General features: G+C 44.2%; 1 protein-coding gene across 1 annotated transcript in view; it reads right to left on the reverse strand.

Annotated features, from left to right (window-relative positions):
* ANKUB1 (ankyrin repeat and ubiquitin domain containing 1) overlaps positions 1 to 18210 on the reverse strand; it is a 50553-nt gene extending 32343 nt beyond the window's left edge. The window contains exons 1-2 of the mRNA XM_073625978.1: positions 17874 to 18210; positions 1777 to 1920 (exon numbers count right to left, since the gene is read on the reverse strand). Coding sequence (XP_073482079.1) covers positions 1777 to 1920; positions 17874 to 17963 — 234 coding nt within the window. The 5' untranslated portion in view covers positions 17964 to 18210. The remainder of the gene's footprint in view (positions 1 to 1776; positions 1921 to 17873) is intronic.
* Positions 18211 to 21571: the final 3361 nt, after the last annotated feature.

The raw sequence follows: 21571 nt of genomic DNA on the forward strand, positions 1-21571 counted from the left end.
AACCGAGGGACAGGTCAGCCTCGGGCGGCCAACATCTCGGGCACCCAGGACAGGTAAGTACTTTTTTAAAGTCAGCAGCTACAGTGCTTTAAGCTGTGTATTTAACCACTTAGTGACCGCCTGCCGGCAATATACTGTGGGAGGGCGGCCGCAGTGGGCAAAGCGACGTACCCGTACATGGCTGCCTAGTTTTTGGTTTAGGGCGAGCGTATTCCCACAGGCACCTGCAGCAGGAGCAAGTCAGCAAGTCCTCGCCAATGTTTCATGCCCATGACCTGGTGATCAGCTGGGTACATTTACAGCCCAGAGCTCTGTGTTGACATCCAAGGGGGACAGAGGGAATGATCTCTGTGTTTAGAGCTCATTTAGTAAAAGCAGCACACTTTACACGCATTACACATAGTTAGGCACATATTTAACCCCTTGATCACTCTAGATGTTAACCCCTTCCCAGCCAAGTGGTTCTAATGACAAAATGTTTTTTACCTAAATGCAGGGAATGAATAAAAACATTTTATGGCTTTGTCCTCCCCTTCTCTGTGTGAAAGGGAAGAGAAGGGAGAACAGATCCAGTGCTGTGCATGGCTGCATCTCTTTTCCCCTCTCTTCCGCTTCACACAGGGATTTGGGCCATTGGCTCCTGCTGCTGTCAATCAAATGCAGTGAAAAGGAAGCAGGGGGCGGAGCTTAGCCCTACTGTGTGTGTCTATGGAGCACAGCTCCATAGACACACACAACTCTTGAACGAGCATGCACTGTGTGTCCCCATAGTAAGCGGCTTGCTATGGGGCACACAAAAAAGAGTGGGAGCTAAGATTGCTAGCAGGGGACCCCAGAAGAGGAGGTTTGGGGCCACTCTGTGCAATACAATTGCACAGAGCAGGTAAGTATAACATGTTTATTATTTAAATGAATTTAAAAAAATGACCCTTAATAACGCTTTGTTTGCCTGAAGTTTAGCTTTTACATATCGCTGCAGTGATTTTACACCTGCTGTAAAAGCCTGTTGCCTGGCTGTCCCTGTGTTCGATAGTTTGGGATGATGACCTGGATAAGCATGCATTTCAGGAAAGTCAGACTTTAGAGAGAAACAATTAAAGCTATTGGATCAGCATGTCAGCAAGAGACTAGTATTTACAAAAGGAAAGGTCTGCAATGGCAGCTTCCACTCTTCCTCTGTTTTCTATCCTTAACCATCCTCTCCTCATCCATCCTACCGTATGTCCCTTTTTGTGTCTGCTGTTTTTCAACATGGTGCTTTAAAGCCCAACTCCAGAAAACTAAAAAGACCTCTTCTACAAAGGGGTTGTGTCTGCACTGCAAGGGTTAGCTGTTTGTTTATGCCTAGGGGATCGTGAAAAGCACTTTATCTTGCCCAATCCTCTGCTCTTGCAGATTCTATCCTGCTGCTAGACCAGTCCCTGCAGCTTCTTCTCCCCTGTGCTCCGGCTTCCTAAGGTCACCTGATATTATCAAGACCTATCCAGGAACCATTGCCCTGTAATGGACGTGAGGACAACAAAGGACAGTACACTGCCTGAGCAGAGGAGAGCACCCTCTGCCAGGGGAGAGAAGGAATAGGGTAAGTAAATGTGCTTTTCCAGTCCTCTAGAATACACAAGCCTGAACCCAAGCAAGGGAGAATTTTTAGGTTTTCTGAGCAGCTTTAATGAAGAAGAAAGCGTATATGTTATAGTTTATCTAGCTTTTAGTGAGTGAAAAATACTCACTAACAAATAATGTATGCCCACACACATTGGAACAGCTGATCTTTACCTTAACAGTACATTTAATGGTAGAACAAAGAGTAATGCCAGCATCTGCGAGAACCCACTCATCTCTCAGCACTCCTCCTGCGTATGTCAGTTCCAGATATCGTCTCCCTTGTTTGTCATCTGACAACTGGATTTGAAAAAAGTCCTACAAAACAAACATTCTGTAATGTGAATCAGTTATGAACAGTTGCGTGTATTTGTGCCACATACACTAGAGTTTAGTATAAATTAGATAAAAATAAGGACATCAACACCCACTTCATTCTGCTATCTGTATAGATTTTTTCCATTAGAGTGTAACAAAGTACAGCTAAATGCCCTAAGACTTTTAATGCATTTCACACTTATGCTGCCTAGTAACAACTCTTTGTTAAATGGTTCTCATAGACTTTAGAAGATAGATTCATACAATGATCCAAGTGAATTGATTTTCTAAAGGCATATAGGTTGTTCAGAGGAATTTTCCCCAGAGCTTAGTGAATGAGGGAAATTTTCACTTTGCAAAGAATACCCAGTCGTGAGCAAGGAAAATAAAAAAAAACAGCATTTGTGCTTGCACATGATTGGATGATGGGAGTCAGCAGAGCTCTACCTTGTTCACTAAGTTCTGAGGCAAATTATGAAAATCAACCCCATGTCTTTGGAGTAGCACATGGCAGTCCTAAAGGTTCTCAGCAAAGAAAAACTGAGGCTACAAAACCTTGCATGTATAGCACCATCCCAAAAGGAAGCAGCTGAGAACTTGACCAGGTTCTTTTCCCGGTGGGTTGCCCTGCAGCCAGACACATGTTCACAGTCACTCTGCCTCAGTACCCAGTCTAGGGGTGGTGTTCTTGTTGTCTTTCTTTTTGGAGTAACTGGAATAGGGTTGAGGAAATTGAGTGGGATACTCCAAAAAGAGAACTATGAACAGATTCAGGACAGTGAAATCCTTTCTGTAAAGCTGAAGAAGAATTCCTTGCTTATAGAAAACTGTGGACTTGGCTTTGTAGTAGAAGCAATTAAACACTTCCTTCTTTAGAGCAACAGGAGCAGAGTCCCTTCACAAAGAACTTGATAGACTAAGCTCTTCAGGACACCAGCCAATGTCCTCTTTGTTCAAACACACAGCTTACTATCTAACACAAGAGGGGTGGCAGCAGTCCAAAAGTCTTTAAGATCTCACAGCCGTCTGTATTCAGGGAATACAGTCCAGGGAAAGTTGGTTGCCTTCTTCCAACATGCAACACCTTTCTCCTGTGATAGGAGATAGACTAAATCTCCAGATGACAGCCCCTCAGTCAGCTGTCTGTAGATTCAGCATCGAGGCCCTCAGGTCACCCACCTGAGGCCTCACGAACAGCAAGCACATGGCAGCGCTGCACAGAGGGCAGCAAACCATCCAGGCTGGACTTCCCCTCTGCAGGCAAAGACCCAACTGCTCTGTGTCTCAGATTATTTATACAGACTTCCAGCAGCCTTCAGGGCCACCCTCCCCAGGATTGGCCAGGGCTGTATAAATATTCATACTGCTATTTGCATTCCTCCATACCTATGTACAAAGGTATGGAGCTGAAATACTGAGCAGACCTAGCTAATCACATGCAGCCACACTGATTATAGTGAGCACAACTAAATTTATCTAACACAGAACTTACAGCCACACTAGTTACAATGAGACAAGCTAAATTTACCTAACAACAAAAATGCAGCTCCACTGAAATCAGAACTTAATCTACCTAATCTTTGCACCTATCTAGGAGGGTGCTACACATGGTCACTATTTTCCCTGAAATTGCAACTGTCTGCCTTCGGCTCCTCCACCTTCCTACACAGCTCGAAACAGTGCTACTCTTTATGGGGAAAACTGGTCAAAAAGACACTATGAGATTTAGTTACTGTTGTTAAATCTGAACTCCATGGTGAGCAAATATAGTCTAAATAGGCAATAGCTCTAAAAAGAGCCAGTCTCTAAAAAGAATGCTTTTAAAAGAGCCAGATGTTCTCTTACTTGAATTTTGGTGTCCTTTGTGTATCTGTCTGTCAGGAACAACTCCTGGATTTTAGCCCTGTGCAGGAGCTTCCTGTAATAAAAAGTAGCCACTGTTGTTCTTACTCCTTGTGCTGGGTGACTGGTCTTGTATCCGCCCCCCTGAAGCTTTCTGCAGGCAGCCTATAGTGGGTGGAGCTGCTGGGTCTCCCCTTGCTTTCTGCAAAGGCTATGCACAACACAATATTGATGTCAACACTACTTCACAAAGTAATATTTGGGTTTGCAAAGGCATTTGGTGGACACAAAAGTGGATTTATATCCTTTGTGGTTATTTAGGAATATATTTAAATCAATGTTTTAGTGCATCATATTTAAACATCGGAGAACCTTTGCCCAATCTGGCCATTTACAGTTGTATTGGGGAATGATTGTACATCTGCAGGCTTTAGCTTACCATAGCAGATGTCTTCTACTCAAGCTTACTTAGGAGAAAGCTGACTGGTTGGATTATTCCTTGCCAGTCACTATTACTTTTCCACCTTTCCTTCCACTTGTGCCACAATCATTCAGTTGAAAGATTATTTCACAACCAGATGGTGAAGGCACAGACAGATGCCATCTAATATCTGCTGACTATTTATAGAGGCTTGTCTCAATCTACTCCACTTTGTTTTAATTCAGACTTTTATAATCCACTATTCAGCAGATTTAAAAGGAACAATCTTATCCAGAATATCGTGCCAACCACTGGCACAAACAACTGCCCAATGACAGCTACTCTATGTTAGTAGAATTCCATAAAAAACACACTGCTCCAAACTCCAAAATTCTCTTCAGCTGCAGGTGAACCCAGGTGGTGGCCACAGAAGCCCATTCTCACTTTCTGCTCTATGTGCCAATGCAAAAAACGAAGGGTCACCTACTAAAGTTGGGCAGCCCTTTGTTTCTTCTTATGATCTATGATTGGATGCAGAGAGAGCCACTGTACTTACTGTAAATGAAATGTAAACAAAGGGTGCCACCCTGTGAGTGTTGCAATTTATTAAAAAGCATAGAAATTACATGTATGTACTCACATATGTTACTGAAAAACCATTATGGCTGGAGAAAGGGGCATGTCCATGCCCTGAAATGCATAACTACACCCCTATTACATCATCAAGCCTAGCTGTGTCCCTTTCACTAACCAAAATTACTACATCAACTCTTTTGTCTGCTCAAGCTGGTTTACCATTGCTCCTCACCGCTCCTTATATGCAGCCGCTTCCTGGCTTTCACTATGCAGTCCTGGCATGTTTTCCTGCCAAACTCTGCAAACGATGACTGAGAGCCCAGCTGGATTATGAGGGATGATGTGCCTGTTTTTTCACTTATATATGTGAGTGCATACATGTCATCTTTTATGCGTTTTATTAAATTTCTACACTCAGATGCTGGCGCCCTTTGTTTACATTTCAGTTACACTATTGGAGGATTCACCCAGATCCTATATTAAGAAAGTTGCAGCCAATCTGTGTGGTCTATTGGACTTTTTATGTGAGCTCTTAAAAGGGTCTACCTCCTTTTACACTACATTGCGCCAATATCAATTTTACTATTTCTACTGTACTTACTGTATTCGACTTTGGCTTTTTCAATATATGCTTTTCTAAAATATTAAAGTGCTCTTTTTTCAATAACCTTGTATATCACTTGATACTTAATACATGTTTTCACATTCAGGAATATGCTGCTTATCCTGCTATACTCACATAGTAACTAATCTACATACACTGTATAATTTTTTTTTCTACAGTAGAGCTCAAGAAAAACTTTACTGATTATCAGAAAACAACTTACCTTGTTTTTTGTTTTTTTTACTGAGTTATTTACTTTTAAATACACCTGTCAGTAGAGAAACATGTAGTTGGCTTTTGCTGACCTCCTCTGAAATTTCTCCCCGCCTGACCCTGGCTTCCATTACTTACTGGGAACAGACATGCGAACAGTGAATCACTGAACTCTACATATGCATTCTTGATAGGTGCAATGGATACTAAAGGGAATTCTTAGCACAGCAGCCATGCATCTTGCATTTCCAGAAAGAAGTCAGCAATGGCATCCCTGTATTTTTCTCATGAAAGTGCTAGCTTTCAAAGAGATTGGTACAAATGTACATAGAGGGTGGGTTAAAGTAGGTGTAAACCCTTATATATGCATAGTGAAGTGACTAGCACACAGGAACCATGCAAAGCCAAGGCTTTCAATCACAGGCCGTGTGCTGGAGCTCCCTAATTATCCCCTTCTATTTCTTGGAGTCAAAAAAAGCCTTTCAAAAGTGACTTGTGCAATTAGCACAGGAACGAGACAGCAGACAGAAATCACACTCAGCGTTTGGTTTGAGTACACACTATAGAAGGATGTGATTTGTTCATATTTCAGAGGTTTACAGCCTCTTTAAAGAGAAACAAATGAACCTCTTTACAACTTCATTCATTTGCTGATCAACTTATTTTATTTACGAGTTGCACTTTTGTGTTGTCTGAGACACAATAAAGTCTTGCTAATATATGAATACAATACTACATATTGATTTGGCCCACTCTTTGCAGCTGTAACAGATTCAACTCTTCTGGAAAGGCTGTCCACAAGGTTTAGGAATGTGTGTATGGGAATGTCTGACCATTCTTCCAGAAGCGCATTTGTGAGGTCAGCACTGATGTTTGATGAGAAGGCCTGGCTTGCAGTCTCCGCACCAATTTATCCCAAGGGTGTTCTATCGGGTTGAGGTCAGAACTCAGGCCAGTCAAGTTCCTCCACCCCAAACTTGCTCATCCATGTCTTTATGGACCTTGTTTGTGCACCGGTGTGCAGTCATGTTGGAACAGGAAGGGGCCATCCCAAAACTGTTCCCACACAGTTGGGAGCATGAAATTGTTCAAAATATCTTAGTATGCTGATGCCTTAAAGCCGTGTACACACGACCGGACTTTTCGACCGGACTGGTCCGATGGAACAAATCCGTCGGACAATCTGACCGTGTGTGGGCTTAATCGGACCTTCAGCGGAGCTTTTCTGTGGAAAATCAGACGGACTTTAGGTTTGGAACATGTTTCAAATCTTTCCGACTGACTTGAGTCCGGTGGAAAAATCCGTTCGTCTGTATGCTAGTCCAACGGACAAAAAAGGATGCTAGGGCAGCTATTGGCTACTGGCTATGAACTTCCTTATTCTAGTCCCTTTGTACGTCATCACGTTCAAAAGAATGGACTTGTGTGGGCAAGTCCGGTCGTTCGAAAGTCCGTCGTAACTCCATCGAAAGTCCGTCGGAAAGACCGTCGGACCTTTGATGCTGAAAAGTCCACTCGTGTGTACACGGCATAAGGGTTCCCTTCACTGGAACCAAGGGCCAAGCCCAACCCTTGAATAACAACCCTATACCATAATCCCCCCTCCACCAAATATCAAATGATATGGACTAGTGCACAAAGCAAGACATGGATGAGCGAGTTTGAGTTTAAGGAACTTGACTGACCTCAACCCGATAGAACACCTTACGATAAAATAAAGCAGAGACTGCGACCCAGGCCTTCTCATCCTCATCAGTGCCTTAGCTGACAAATGCGCTTCTGGAAGAATGGTCAAACATTCCCATAGACACACTCCTAAACCTTGTGAATGGCCTACCCAGAAGAGTTAAAGCTGTTATAGCTGCAAAGGGTAGACCAACTCAATATTGAACCCTACGGACTAAGACTGGGATGCCATTAAAGTTCATGTGCGTGTAAAGGCTAACGTCCCAATACTTTTGGCAATATAGTGCATATATACTGTATATCTGTCTAAAGACACCTCAAAGTGGGGCGTGGTCAAGATGGCAACCTAGCAGGACGTGAGGGACAAGAGCTCCGCACCTGATCGGCTCTATCATCCGGTTTTTGGGGATACACGGACACCCTGCTGGTCCTCCTGAGCTGCCGCTGCTCAAGGGCTCTCCCGAGAGGTAACCTGGGAGGTAGTGACATCGGCATCGGGCGAGCAGACGCCGCTGCCAGCGGGACCGCGTGGAGCGCCCTAGTGTGCAGGAGAGACAGGGGCTCCACGCTGCACAGGCCTCACGCTCCTGTCCCCTGTTACATGAACATAGACCGCTCTGGCTGCTCTGGATGGCACCCTCCACACCTGACCTTTATGATATAGAGCCACCCTCCTTACCCCACTGAAAAGGGGTTCTGCCACGGGCTCGAGCGGGACATACACTGGGGCACACAGACGGCGGCATCCTCCCTTATAAACCCCGCAGGCAGACACAAGTGCAGCGTCCTGGGGAGAAGTGATAGTCAGGAGCTACATGCTGTACAACCATTCCAATCCAACTCCCTGTGATATTAACGTACACTGCTCTGCCTGATACACTGAAGCTGACATTTGCCTCTAAGGACTTATAGCCACCCTCCTTATCCCACTACACAGTGACTTCCCTGGGGAGCTAATCTGGGGCATAAAGACAGTGACATCCGGCATTGCAAGCGCCGCCACTGCAGAAAGTACATACGTGGAGCACCCTGGTGTGAGGCGAGGGACAGGGGCTTCACATTGCACAGCTGCCTTAATTTGGCCCCTTGAGATACATAACCACACTGTCCTGCCTGCCGGGCTAGGTCTGAGACTGGGCATGCGTAAGAGAACCTCCGGTGCACAGAAGAAAAGGCAGTCGGCCCAAAAAACTCCACCGCCGGCCAGGGACACACGTGCAGCGGTACGACTAAACATGGCGTCCCAAACGGAGCACACAGAACCATGTGCAGAAACGTCTCAACTGGCCACAGATCAATTCCAAGCACTAATGCAGGCGATAACAGGTTGCCAAACCACCCTTACCACGAAAATAGAGCAGATGCAGTCTGAAATGGGCCTCATAAGACGTGATATGGACAAATACCGCGATAGGCTGACGGAGGCTGAACGAAGAGTAGGAGACAATGAGGATGTCATCCGGGATCATAGTGCCTCAATCCGTACACTGCAAGTTATGATGAAAACGCTGGAATCCCGTGCTGAAGACCAGGAAAACAGAAATCGCAGAAATAACCTGCGACTGGTGGGACTTCCGTAAGGAGTGGAGGGAAGAGATCCGGAGGCTTATACAGAGCATCTGCTCCGTACTCTTCTTCCACAAGCTCCATTCTCTACCCATTTTGCGGTGGAGCGCGCCCATAGGATGCCATCGGTCCGGGGTCTGCCGGGAGCACCGCCACGAACTTTCATATTCCGCATGCTAAACTTTAGAGATCATGATTTAATCCTTAGAGAAGCCAGAAAAGCTGGGGAACTGAGATCCAAAAACGCGAAGATCATGCTGTTCCCTGATTATTCGGTCGAGACGCAAAGACAGCGTAGGACATTCGATCAAGTCAAAGCCCAAATGTGCACCAGGGGGCTCAAATACAGCATGCTATTCCCAGCGCGGCCTAGAGTGGTGGACGGTGAGACTACAAAATTTTTCACTTCCCCGGAGGAGGCGTCCAGATGGCTCGAATCCTTGCCACGCAATCATTGATCGGTAAATCAGAGACCACCAAGAATACCCCTTTACTATACCCGAGATGTTTGGCGGTAAGAAAAGCAGTTTTTTATTTTTGCAACCTCCTCTTTATCGGACTCCGGCAGACCACAGAGAGTGATGCATTTGTCTTTTATGGAGACCAGTTTTAGAATGTGAACTGGATGCAATGTCTGGTGTTGACATGGGAGGTGACCGATATTTTGCTGAACGGGGTGGGTAGTCTGGGTTGGGGGGGGTCTGCCACCTTTGACTCACCTGCGGCGTTTGACTCTCTTTGCCGTTGGTCCCCCCCCCTCCTGTGGCCCCCCCCTTGATGCAGGATGTACTGGAATTCATACTCTCTATAATTATCACCCCTTTTCCAGTGCTAACAAGTGAGGGATGGATCTTGCATTTGAGCGGTTGAGGTGGGTGGGGGGCTGAAGTTGCTTCTCCGGGCCTCTTACAGTCAGAGTCATCTGATTAAACATGACATTGGTATCTCCACCAGAACTGTGATCCGCCTATGGAACTGCCGATCAGATGGAGAGGTTAGGGGTGGAAAGTTTTCCCCTTGGATCGGTCTCAAGTGAGAAGCATAATTGTTTAATATGTACTGTTTAACCTCGTTTATTTCCTACAGGTTGAGCGAATAGCTCATGTAACTAAGATTGTACCCTTAGAGTGATCTAAGTGTGAGTTGCTGTGTAGATGCTGAAGGGTTTCTTTGTTCCCCTAACATGTTTTTCCTTTTTATCAGCAATGGCCTACAGGTAATGCGTGTAGTGGAGTCCCTGCGCTCCATTGGTCCTAGGTGTGTCGATTGCTACACACTGCGCCCATAGGAGCTTACTCCTACATTTAAGTTGTTTTTTTGGTTGTTATGGGTACTCGAACACCCCCAGGTTCATTTAAAGGGGTGTGGGGTAGGATGGGAGTTAAGTTTGGTTTTTTTGTTTATTTTGTTTTATTTTTGTTCTTGGTTTTCTTATACTTACATGCTTGAATGCATTTCAATACAAATGGGTCTATAACATCAGAGGATTAGGTTACGCTAGGAAGTCTCCTGTCCTACTACCTACCTGCGAGCTCCCTGCTTGCCCACTGATGGGAGTGGGGTGGGGTGGGGGGGGGGTCTCACGTAAGCCCCCGAGGTATGTGGTTCCCCGTTCAATTTATCTGTCCTCCCGGGATATGGCTCCATTAAAGATCTTGTCCTGGAATGTCAGAGGTCTTAACCATAAAATCAAGCGCTCTCTAGTTTTTGATTACCTTAAAAAGTATACTCCACATATCTGCGTTCTCCAGGAGACACACTTGGTGGGTGGTAGAGTACTGGGACTGAAGAGGCCGTGGGTGGGACACCATTACCATGCTACGCACACTAGTTATGCCAAGGGAGTTAGTATTTTGGTCCACAGATCTCTTAATTTTGAACCCCTGGATGTACTTAAAGATCCAGAAGGCAGATATGTGCTGTTACATGCTGTTATCGGCACAATAGCCATGGTGGTGGTGGGTGTTTATCTGCCGCCTCCGGCTAATATCTCCCTCTTACAGAAAATGGTTACCCTGATTGCCCAGTTCCCCACGTATAACGTGATCCTAACGGGGGATTTCAATATCCCTCCGAACCCCTCTCTAGATAAACTGTCCCCGGACCTCGCCACTGATTCGGCGCTGTTCCGTTGGTCCCAGACAATGGGATTGGAGGAAGTGTGGCGATGGAAACACCCATCGGATCGTATGTACACATGTCACTCCTCCTCCTATAATACATTATCTCGTATTGACCTTTTCTATGCCAGTTTACACATGCTTCCCAAAATTATAGATACTGAGATACTCCCAAGGGGGATATCTGACCACTCCCCACTGCTGTGTACGTGCAAACTGCTACCCCACAGGGAGATAGAATCTGGCGGTTGTCTCGGTTCTGGATTGAACATCCTACTATTGAAGTGGAGATTGTCAAAGAGATCAAACAATTCTGGTTATCTAATGCCAATTCCGCCACACCAGGGACTGTATGGGACACCTTTAAAGCCTACATTAGAGGTTGCTATGTCATCCATAGCCAAGGAACGTAGAAACGATGCAATGTTATTGGAGGAAGCGGAGGCTAAGGCCCGAGAGTTAGAGACTAGGTTTGCCCTTACCTCTAACCCAATTATAGCACAGGATATGAGGGTGGCCTATCGGGAGGTTATGCTACTCAGAGTGGCCAAGGCAAATAAACGCCAATTGGCCCAGACACAGAGAATATTCGAACAAGGGGACAAAACAGGCAGGCTTCTAGCCTGGCTGACCAAGGAACAATCCTCGATCTCCACCATAGCCCGTATTCGAAAGAGTGACGGGACTCTAGTATCCGACCCGGTACATATTAATGCTTGCTTTGCTGATTACTACTCGACTCTGTACTCTTCTAAGACACAATATTCTCCTGATGAGCTCTCAGACTTTTTAGACAGGGTAACGCTTCTGGTCCTTACAGACGCAGCAAGGGAAAGCTTAGATGCCCCAATAGCTTTGGAGGAGGTTCAGCAGGCCTTGGGTTCTATGCAGACGGGGAAGACCCCGGGAATAGATGGTCTCCCCCCCGAATTCTATAAACTATACATTGGTGAGGTAGCACATAGGATGCATGCAATGCTCACGGAGACCCTACGAACTGGTGAGCTCCCACTATCTATGGCACAAGCCATTATAGTGGTTATACCCAACTGTGCCCTTCATACCGACCCATATCCCTGCTTAATGCTGATGCAAAAATACTTACTAAAATTCTAGCCAGACGCCTGAACGAAGTAATACTTACCCTTATTCACGAAGACCATCAGGCTTTATGCCGGGGAAGGGCACAGATATAAACATTCATAGGTTGTATGCGGTCTTGGCCTCTGGAGAGGAGGATGTGGAGGACGGGATTGTGGCCTCTTTAGATGCAGAGAAGGCCTTCGATTCTGTTGAATGGGGCTATCTCTGGGAGGTACTTCGCAGATTCGGTTTCGGTCCGGTCCTCCTCTCCTGGGTCAGGATGGTGTACAAGGCCCCGACGGCCAGGGTACGCACGGGTACGGTGCTCTCTCCGGCATTCCCCCTTGGTAGTAGGACCAGGCAGGGGTGCCCTCTTTCGCCGGGACTTTTCGCCCTGGCGATTGAGCCCATGACTGCCCTCCTCCGTGCTGCACCAGAGATTCGGGGGATCACAAGGGGTTCAATACAGGAAAAGGTGTCGTTATATGCCGGCGACAGCTTGCTGTATCATAGAGACAATGGTACTTCCCTACGGGCAGCCCTTTCGGTAATTAATAACTTTGGCAAATTCTCGGGCATATGCATGAATTGGGGGAAGTCGGTCCTGTTCCCTCTCCATGCTGACTCTGCCTCCTCGCAGGCAGATGGGCAGCTTAGTAGAGTCCCTCAGTTTAAATATTTAGGTGTAGAAATACATCGGGATTTAAAAAAATATATAACCCTCAACCTAAACCCAGTGGTTAATCACCTTTCCCAAAGATGCGCCACATGGAAATCCCTACCTCTAACACCAGTTGGCCGCGTTAACTTAATCAAGATGTCGGTATTACCCAAGTTTACCTATTTATTCCGTTAAACTCCAATCTCTATACCGATAACCTTCTTTAAACACTTGAACAGTATTGTTACCTCATTTATCTGGAATGGGAAGGCTCCTAGAATAGCTAGATCATCTCTACAACTACCAGGTGTGCTGGGGGGATTGGCCTTGCCCTGTTTTCTGAAATACTATTGGGCGGCGGTCCTGGTGACTGTTAAGTGGTGGTTCTCGGAGGACCCGACTAATCCCGCTTCCACCACGGAGGTGGCGTTGGTTGGTTCGTTTGCGGAGTTGGGGAATTTGGTTTATAGAGGCCCCAGATCCAATCTTCAGGTGACTCTTCCCATGAAAACGACTCTTAAGGTTTGGGACACGGTCCAAAAACAGCTCATGGGACCCAATGACTGGTCCCCTGCGACTCCTTTATGGGGAAACCCTCGTCTGCCTCACTTTCGCTCTATTCCTGACCCGGTCGTGTGGGCTAGATATGAGGTCAAAACTTTGGGGGACATAGTAGTACAGGGCCGACTGGTCTCTTTTGATGCCTTAAAAAGAGATAAGGACCTCCCGAATCATATGTTCTTCAGATTCCTTCAGTTACGCCATGCATTCCGGTCCCAATTCCCTGGCCCGCTGAATCTGGAGGGGTCGCCTGTGGAAAATACACTTAAATCCCCAGATACTGGGAAAACGCTGTCCACACTGTACAATATATTTGCGTCCCATGACATATCTAGAGTGTCCCAGCTGTGTGAGCTATGGCGGGGGGATATTCCGGAGCTGACAGATGAGGACTGGGAGGAGGGGATTCAGCAATATTTACCCCTTACAATTTCGGCTAGAGATAGGTTCATGCAACTGAAGTTTCTCCACCGTGCATATTATTCTCCAGTACGTTTAGCGAGAATTTACCCTGATAGGTCGGCGAGGTGCGCTAGGTGTGGTTGGGATGACGCTGACTTCTTCCATATAGTCTGGTCCTGCCCTGGTGTGAAGGAATTCTGGGAAAATATACTTGCTGATATTAACTCTATTGGGAGATTGATGATTCCATACAGCCCGATCCCTCTTTTGTTAGGCATTTGCGACTTCCTAGAGGTCTCATGGGGGAAGAAACTATTTATCTTCTACGCCACACTATACGCTAGAAAGGCAATCCTATTACAGTGGAATCAGTCCCAGCCACCCACCAGACAGCTTTGGCAGTCCTTGATAAATAGGGCATTACCATTATATAAAATGACATATATGGGAAGAAATTGCCCCAAAAAATTTGGGAAGATTTGGGCAGCATGGGTGAAGGCAAAACATCTAACTATCGACTGAGGCCCCCGGGTTGTGGCTCACGATAATTGATATAAACTGGTCCTCACCAATAGTTTTTTGTGTCTACCTGTGAGAATGTGGGATTAAAGTGTACGAACTAAAGGTAATCAATGTGACCTCTTATACCTCCACCCGAGATGGGTGTTATGTTCTTGTTAACATATTGTTGATTTGACTGTTACTCCTGCATTTGTTAAGAAATGTAAGAAAACTTTGTAAGATGTCTCTATCTATGTCTAATCCGCTTTAAACTGTTTGTTTTGGAAAACCTAAATAAACTTTTTTGTTAAAAAAAAAAAAAAAAAGACACCTCAAAGTGCCTGTACATACCACCGGTACTTGTGAAAACTGTTCTTTATCACCCACAATATTCCATTTCCCACATATCTAGTTAGATAAAAACTGATGAGCAGGTTACTATTTTACCTTTTTACTGTATCTATGTGCATACACATAAGAGGTCTTCAGTTGCCATGTGCAAATCTGGTTCGCTGTATCATAGGGAAGCTGCCAGGACAGCCATTACCAGTGATAGCTTAGGCTCCAACCCAGTGCTGAAGGCTAGAAAACAGTGGGGTTATGGAAGCTTTCACCACTGGATTGAAGGATTACCTTTTATAGCTAAAATGAGCTGTGCCTAATGAAAATGTGATTTGGTGTCCGCCGTAGTTAGCTATCCATTAAATAAATCATTGTAACTTGTGTAACAGATGGTAACGTTACTGGTTGCAGAACTCTTTTCCTGTTTCAAGATGGCATTATCAAGTGTGCCTTATTTAGCCAGTACCTGACCTTAAGGAGTGGCACCATGAGAGTTGTAGTTTGGAGGAGATGTTCTGGGACTGGGAAGCAACTAAAATGCCCAGGAATACCCAAGAGCAGGAGGGGTCATATAAAAAGGAAAGCCGGGGAAAGAGTGGGGAGGTTGGGGAATGCACCAACTAGTGAGAGGAAAGAAGAAGAAGTGCTGTGCTGTGTTGTGCTTGCTGATCTGTTTCAGTGATGCGTTTCGCTGGACACTGACACATCCAGAGACCAGGATGCTGAACTCGGCAGAGTTCACTACATAATCGACCAGTCCAGTGCACACTCTGAGATGCTTGCTGGTGAACCAGGCCCAGATCTGCTGAGCAGTCGCCAAGAAGGCTCGGTGTCGCCAAGAAGGCTCGGTGTCTCACCAACTGCCAGCATTGGTAAACTACAGAAAAAGCCCCTCCTGCCTCTGGTAATCTAATCAGCTGCCAAGCTGCAAATTCTCAGAACACATTAGTTTAGCAGGGGAGATCGCTGTACTAACGTCAGACCTTTAGTACAGCAGCTCCGACCTGAGCTGCCAGTTTTTTAAGATAGTGTGTACCAGGCTTAATGCTTGTGTGCCTGCTGAGCAGTGTTAATTTCGTAGACTAAAATATAACTAAAACTAAAACAATTCAGATGACTAAAATACGACTAAAACTAAAATGACATTTTAGTAAAAAAACTATAATACGACTAAAACTAAAATGACATTTTAGTCAAGAGACTGAAATACAACTAAAATTAAAATGGCATTTTAGTCAAAAGACTATGAGTAAAACTAAATTGAATTTATATTACAAAAAAGCTAAATCTGTGTCTGTAGTGCGTGTACAAACCTTCATGCCATAAATAATACTCAGGGGTATATAATGTTTGGCAGTTCTAAAGAAATAACCCAGATAGCAAGCTATTGTCCTGCAAGGTAGAAAATGACTTGCAAAGCTATTGCTAGACTTGCCAGGCTTCACAAGTTTGTTGCACAATTGCAGCAAGTCCGCATTGCATGACTCCAGATCAACTTTCTTCGCAAACATTCTGCAAGTGTGCTGCAAGTTCTGGTTCAGTTGTTTTGTACAATAGTCATCCCACCACAAGGGTCATTGTGGCTGAATTTTCATGCTGTAGACTTGCAGAGCTCTTGCTGTAGACTCACCACTGCAACTTAGCTCTTACCAGAGCCTTGCCATGCAAAATTTGCCACAAATTGGAAAAAAGTATCAACTAGAACTTGTGCTTCAAGTGCTCTGCAAGTGTACAACTTGCCAGTGAAAATGTGCAGCAAGTTAACAGACTTACAATTCAACACTGCCACAAATTTGTGGCAAGTTATCCTTGATATGTGGGAATGCATTAAAATTTAACTAAATCCATTAGATTTTAGTCAACTGAAATGTACTGGAGATTTTATTACACTAAAATACGACTAAAACAACTCAGACGACTAAAATACGACTAAAACTAAAATGGCATTTTAGTCAAAAGACTATAACTAAGACTAAATCAAAATCTGATGTCAAAATTAACATTGCTGCTGAGGTTTCCAGAAAGGTGTACTGGTGATGTCAGTGAGGGAGAGGCCTCACATTGGGCTGGATCAAAGCAGTGGCCCCAAATTACCAGTGGCTCCTGTGGGGTAGCACTACACTTGGATTATTTTTATCCATAAATGTATTCTACTCTGTGTCTGGGTAAAATAGTACTAATATTTGAGATAATTATGGCTGCACACTGCAACAGACTGCATTCAATCTCCTGCATATAGCACCTCATCACTGCAGTTAAAGAGGAGCTGCAGTCTGCTCAGATGATTTGTAATAAAAACATCTTTGCCATTCTAAAGCTTCCCTCCAACCACTTTGCATATTATTTTATATATAATGTGATTCTGTGCTTGCCAAATATGCTGCAGAAATCTCCCTCCACTGAGTCTGGCTGCAACCATTTTAACTATGGGAAGCTGAAGCTGCTGCCTTTTCATTTCCTGGATTTACACAGACACACAGATGCACATCTGCAGCTCTCATTGGCCCTCTTATAACTTATCCCCCCCCTCCCTTCCTGGCAAACTTTCACAAGAGCGAGAGAGAGAGCCGTGCATGATGTCATAAGCCTAGGCTAATGACCAGACAAGAAACAGGAAGTGGGCTGTATAAGGTATTTACTGGCAGAAACAAATGTTTTACTATCCAAAGTTAAAACAACAAGGGCAGAAGATTTAATAGATGGAAAGATGAAAAAATGACTGAAGTTCCACTTTAAGTTGATGTGGTTTTCAGTGCAAATCTAAAAGAAAAAGCCTAAAAATTTTAGGCGGTATACCTGCCACAATAATTGAATATTTAAGCATTACAAAATACCGTACCCATACCTAATATTTGTCTGTATTTTGAGATTTAAAATCATACCTTTTGTGTGTTTTTTTTTTAATTTTATAAAGTGCATGTAAAAGCAAAATGTTTTTGTTCCTAGGTTTGGATGCAGTAGAAGGAGGTGAACACTTTGTCAAGTTTTTATTGGTATCTTTGTCCCCGCTGGGGAGATTTGTCCTTCTATTTGACCGCTGTCACAGAGACAGAAAGTAAGGAGAAATCGAAACATTATGAGTTGTCACCATAGCAAGAGGTGGGTGAAAATCTTCCAATGGTGACATCTGTTTATATAACAACTCTATAACATGGGAATTCTGTTCACTTTGGAGATGTTTCCTTTCATTTTCTGTTGCATCTCTAGAACAGGAAGTGAAATCTCCCCAACGTTACACAGACAGCAACTAGTACCTGGCCTTGACCCTTCCATACTCCATACAAAACGAAGCACACCCAGTAAAAGAAGAACTCACCTCCCTGGATCTCCTGTCTACAAAATGCTGACACTGTCAATATATAGATAAATGATTACCTTGATCATCTGTTTGGCATCCTTTACAGTTTGTCCAGGAAGAATGTCGAAAGATTCACAGAGACCTTCAAAAGCTATAAAGACCTTCATGTTAGTGTAGATGTTCGTGGCTGTTTTGCCGTCAGTGGATCCACACTGGTAACTCACGCCTTGGCCATTGTATGACTTGATCTCTGATGCTGTTACTGTTGGATATAAGTAAGGGACAGGTACATTACTAAGTCTAATTCTTCTGCCAATCTGAACATGAACAATCTCCACCCAGCCTTAGAGAAACCATAAACAGGACAAGTGCCTACAGGTCGGTCGCTATCTTAACGGACAACAGAGTAAGCACCTACACACACCAGCTTGGGTTTACCACTACGTTTTATGTCAACAAACATTAATAATCGCGCTGCTCCATAATAAAAGGGTTTTTAAGATACATAAAGTGTTTGCATACTTTGTCTGCCATTTGTTTGCAAATTCTAGACAAACATATATGGCACTGTAATCTCTATGTTGTTATAACAACAAAATCCCACAACATTGTAAATAGCAGAGAAGGGATAAGTAGTATATACTAAAGTACATGGTATAATGTATTGTATGAAATCAGACCCGTGACATGTAGAAATCATGATTTCCTGGTCCTGTATGTGTTTTGGAAATATCAAAGAGGAAGTGCAATAACCAGAGTCCTGATCTAAAATGACCACGAAACATGACCCAGATTTTAGGAAAACACAATTCATGGAGTCCCTACTTCTCCAATTGCCAGGAAAATGCTGAATAATTTCATGTTTGCATGTATGTGATAGAAATACGTTTATCGGGGTAAGTTTACAAAGCTATGTTTGTTAGGTTAACTTACAGCACTCATCAGTTTATGTACATGCCATGCCATGTAATGTAAAACAAAAGCTTGAATCAGTTGGATTCAATGTAGGCATGGGGTTTGATTTACTACAGCTGGAGAGTGCAAAATCTGATGCAGCTGTGCATGGTAGCCAATCAGCTTCTAACTTCAACTTGTTCAATTAAGCTTTGATAATGAAACCTGGAAGCCGATTGGTTTATGTGCAGAGCTGCACCAGGTTTTGCACTCTCCAGCTTTAGTAAATCAACCCTATGGGGTTGATCTACTAAAGGAAAATAGACTGTGCACTTTGCAAGTGCAGTTGCACTCATTTCCCCCAGAGCTTAGTGGATGTGGTGAAGTTTTACTTTGTAAAGAATACCCAAACAGATGCAAGGAAAATAAAAATAAAAGAGCATTTTTGCTTGCTAATGATTGGATGATGAAAATTAGTAGAGCTTCACCACATACACTAAGCTCTGGTTAAAATGAGTGCAATGTCACTTGCAAAGTGCACAGTCTTGTTGCCTTTAGTAAATCCAGGGCTTTTTTTTGCGGGAATGCAGTTCCAGCACCTCCAACACTGAATGTATTTTATGGCAAGGTGTGCTGGAGGGTCTATTGATGCTTGCTGCTGGGGGATCTATTGCTGCTGATGGGGCTCTATTTTTGTGGGGGTCTATTGTTGCTGGGTAGATCTATTGTTGGCTGGGGGTTTATGTTGCTGGGAGGTCAATTGTTGCTGGGAGGGATCAACTGCTGAGGGAAAAGTCTATTGTTGCTGGCTTCTGGAGGGTCTATTGATTCTGGCTGCTGGGGGAGATCTGTTGTTGCTGCTGGGGTTCTATTGTTGCTGGGTTGGTATTTTGTTGTGGGGCATCTATTGTTGCTGGGGGGAGGTCTGTTGGTGTGTAGGGGATCAATAGTTGCTGGGGTGAGGTCTATCAAATTCCATACAAATTACTTAGTGACACAAAATGATACTTGGTTCTGTATTCTTTAAAAGGGGTGGTACTGGGAGGTAGTGGAGCCAATAGACTCAGAGGTGGGTAGTGGGCAGAGATGAAGGGTGACTCAGAAGGGGGGATGTTCCTGCACCTATTCTCTGAGAAAAAAAGCCCTGAGTAAATCAACCCCAATGTGATATAGTAAGTGGAGTGGCAGCAGACAACAGGGAAGAGCAACACATTTACTTTAAAGCAGACTTAGAATTATATATTATTGTGTTAAAGTGGTTGTAAAGTCACACTATTGACTTACTGGTTACATAGTTACATATAGTTACATAGTAGGTGAGGTTGAAAAAAGACACAAGTCCAACCCATGTGTGTGATTATATGTCAGTATTACATTGTATAGCCCTGTATGTTGCGGTCGTTCAGGTGCTTATCTAATAGTTTCTTGAAACTGTCGATGCTCCCCGCTGAGACCACCGCCTGTGGAAGGGAACTCCACACCCTTGCCGCTCTTACAGTAAATAACCCTCTACGTAGTTTAAGGTTAAACCTCTTTTCTTCTAATTTTAATGAGTGGTCACAAGTCTTGTTGAACTCCCTTCTGCGAAAAAGTTTTCTCCTTATTGTGGGGTCACCAGTATGGTATTTGTATATTGAAATCATATCCCCTCTCAAGCGTCTCTTCTCCAAAGAGAATAAGTTTAGTGCTCGCAACCTTTCCTCATAACTAATATCCTCCAGACCCTTTATTAGCTTTGTTGCCCTTCTTTGTACTCGTTCCATTTCCAGTACATCCTTCCTGAGGACTGGTGCCCAGAACTGGACAGCATACTCTAGGTGTGGCCGGATCAGAGTCTTGTAGAGTGGGAGAATAATTGTTTTATCTCTGGAGTTGATCCCCTTTTTAATGCATGCCAATATTCTGCTTGCTTTGTTAGCAGCAGCTTGGCATTGCATGCCATTGCTGAGCCTATTATCTACTAGGACCCCCAGGTCCTTTTCCATCCTAGATTCCCCCAGAGGTTCTCCCCCAGTGTATAGATTGCATTCATATTTTTGCCACCCAAATGCATTATTTTACATTTTTCTACATTGAACCTCATTTGCCATGTAGTTGCCCATCCCATTAATTTGTTCAGATCTTTTTGCAAGGTTTCCACATCCTGCGGAGAAGTTATTGCCCTGCTTAGCTTAGTATCGTCTACAAATACAGAGATTGAACTGTTTACCCCATCCTCCAGGTCGTTTATGAACAAATGAAATAGGATTGGTCCCAGCACAGAACCCTGGAGGACCCCACTACCCACCCCTGACCATTCCGAGTGCTTCCTATTTATAACCACCCTCTGAACTCAACCTTGTAGCCAGTTTTCAATCCATGTACTCACCCTATGGTCCATGCCAATGGACCTTATTTTGTACAGTAAACGTTTATGGGGAACTGTGTCAAATGCTTTTGCAAAATCCAGATACACCACGTCCATGGGCCTTCCTTCATCTGGATGGCAACTCACCTCCTCAAAGAAGGTTAATAGATTGGTTTGGCAAGAACGATTCTTCATGAATCCATGCTGATTGGGTGCAAGCCATCTGGTCCCGGTGATTTATTAAAGTTAGGTTTCCCAAGTCTAATTTTAATTCTGTCCTCTGTTAACCATGGAGGTACTTACTGTGATGTGTCATGAGGATAAACACTGCAACTTTTTGGTTACTGAAGCCCCCCGATTCCCTCATGAAGACTGAGGAGAAGAATAAATTCAATACCTTCACCATCTCCCCATTCTTTGTAACCAGATGTCCTTCCTCATTCTTTATGGGGTCAATATGGTCTGTCCTCCCTTTTTTACTGTTTACATACTTAAAGAATTTCTTGGGATTTTTTTTTGCTCTCCTCTACTATG

This window comes from Aquarana catesbeiana, linkage group LG04 (assembly GCF_042186555.1).
Source record: "Aquarana catesbeiana isolate 2022-GZ linkage group LG04, ASM4218655v1, whole genome shotgun sequence".
NCBI lineage: Eukaryota > Metazoa > Chordata > Amphibia > Anura > Ranidae > Aquarana > Aquarana catesbeiana.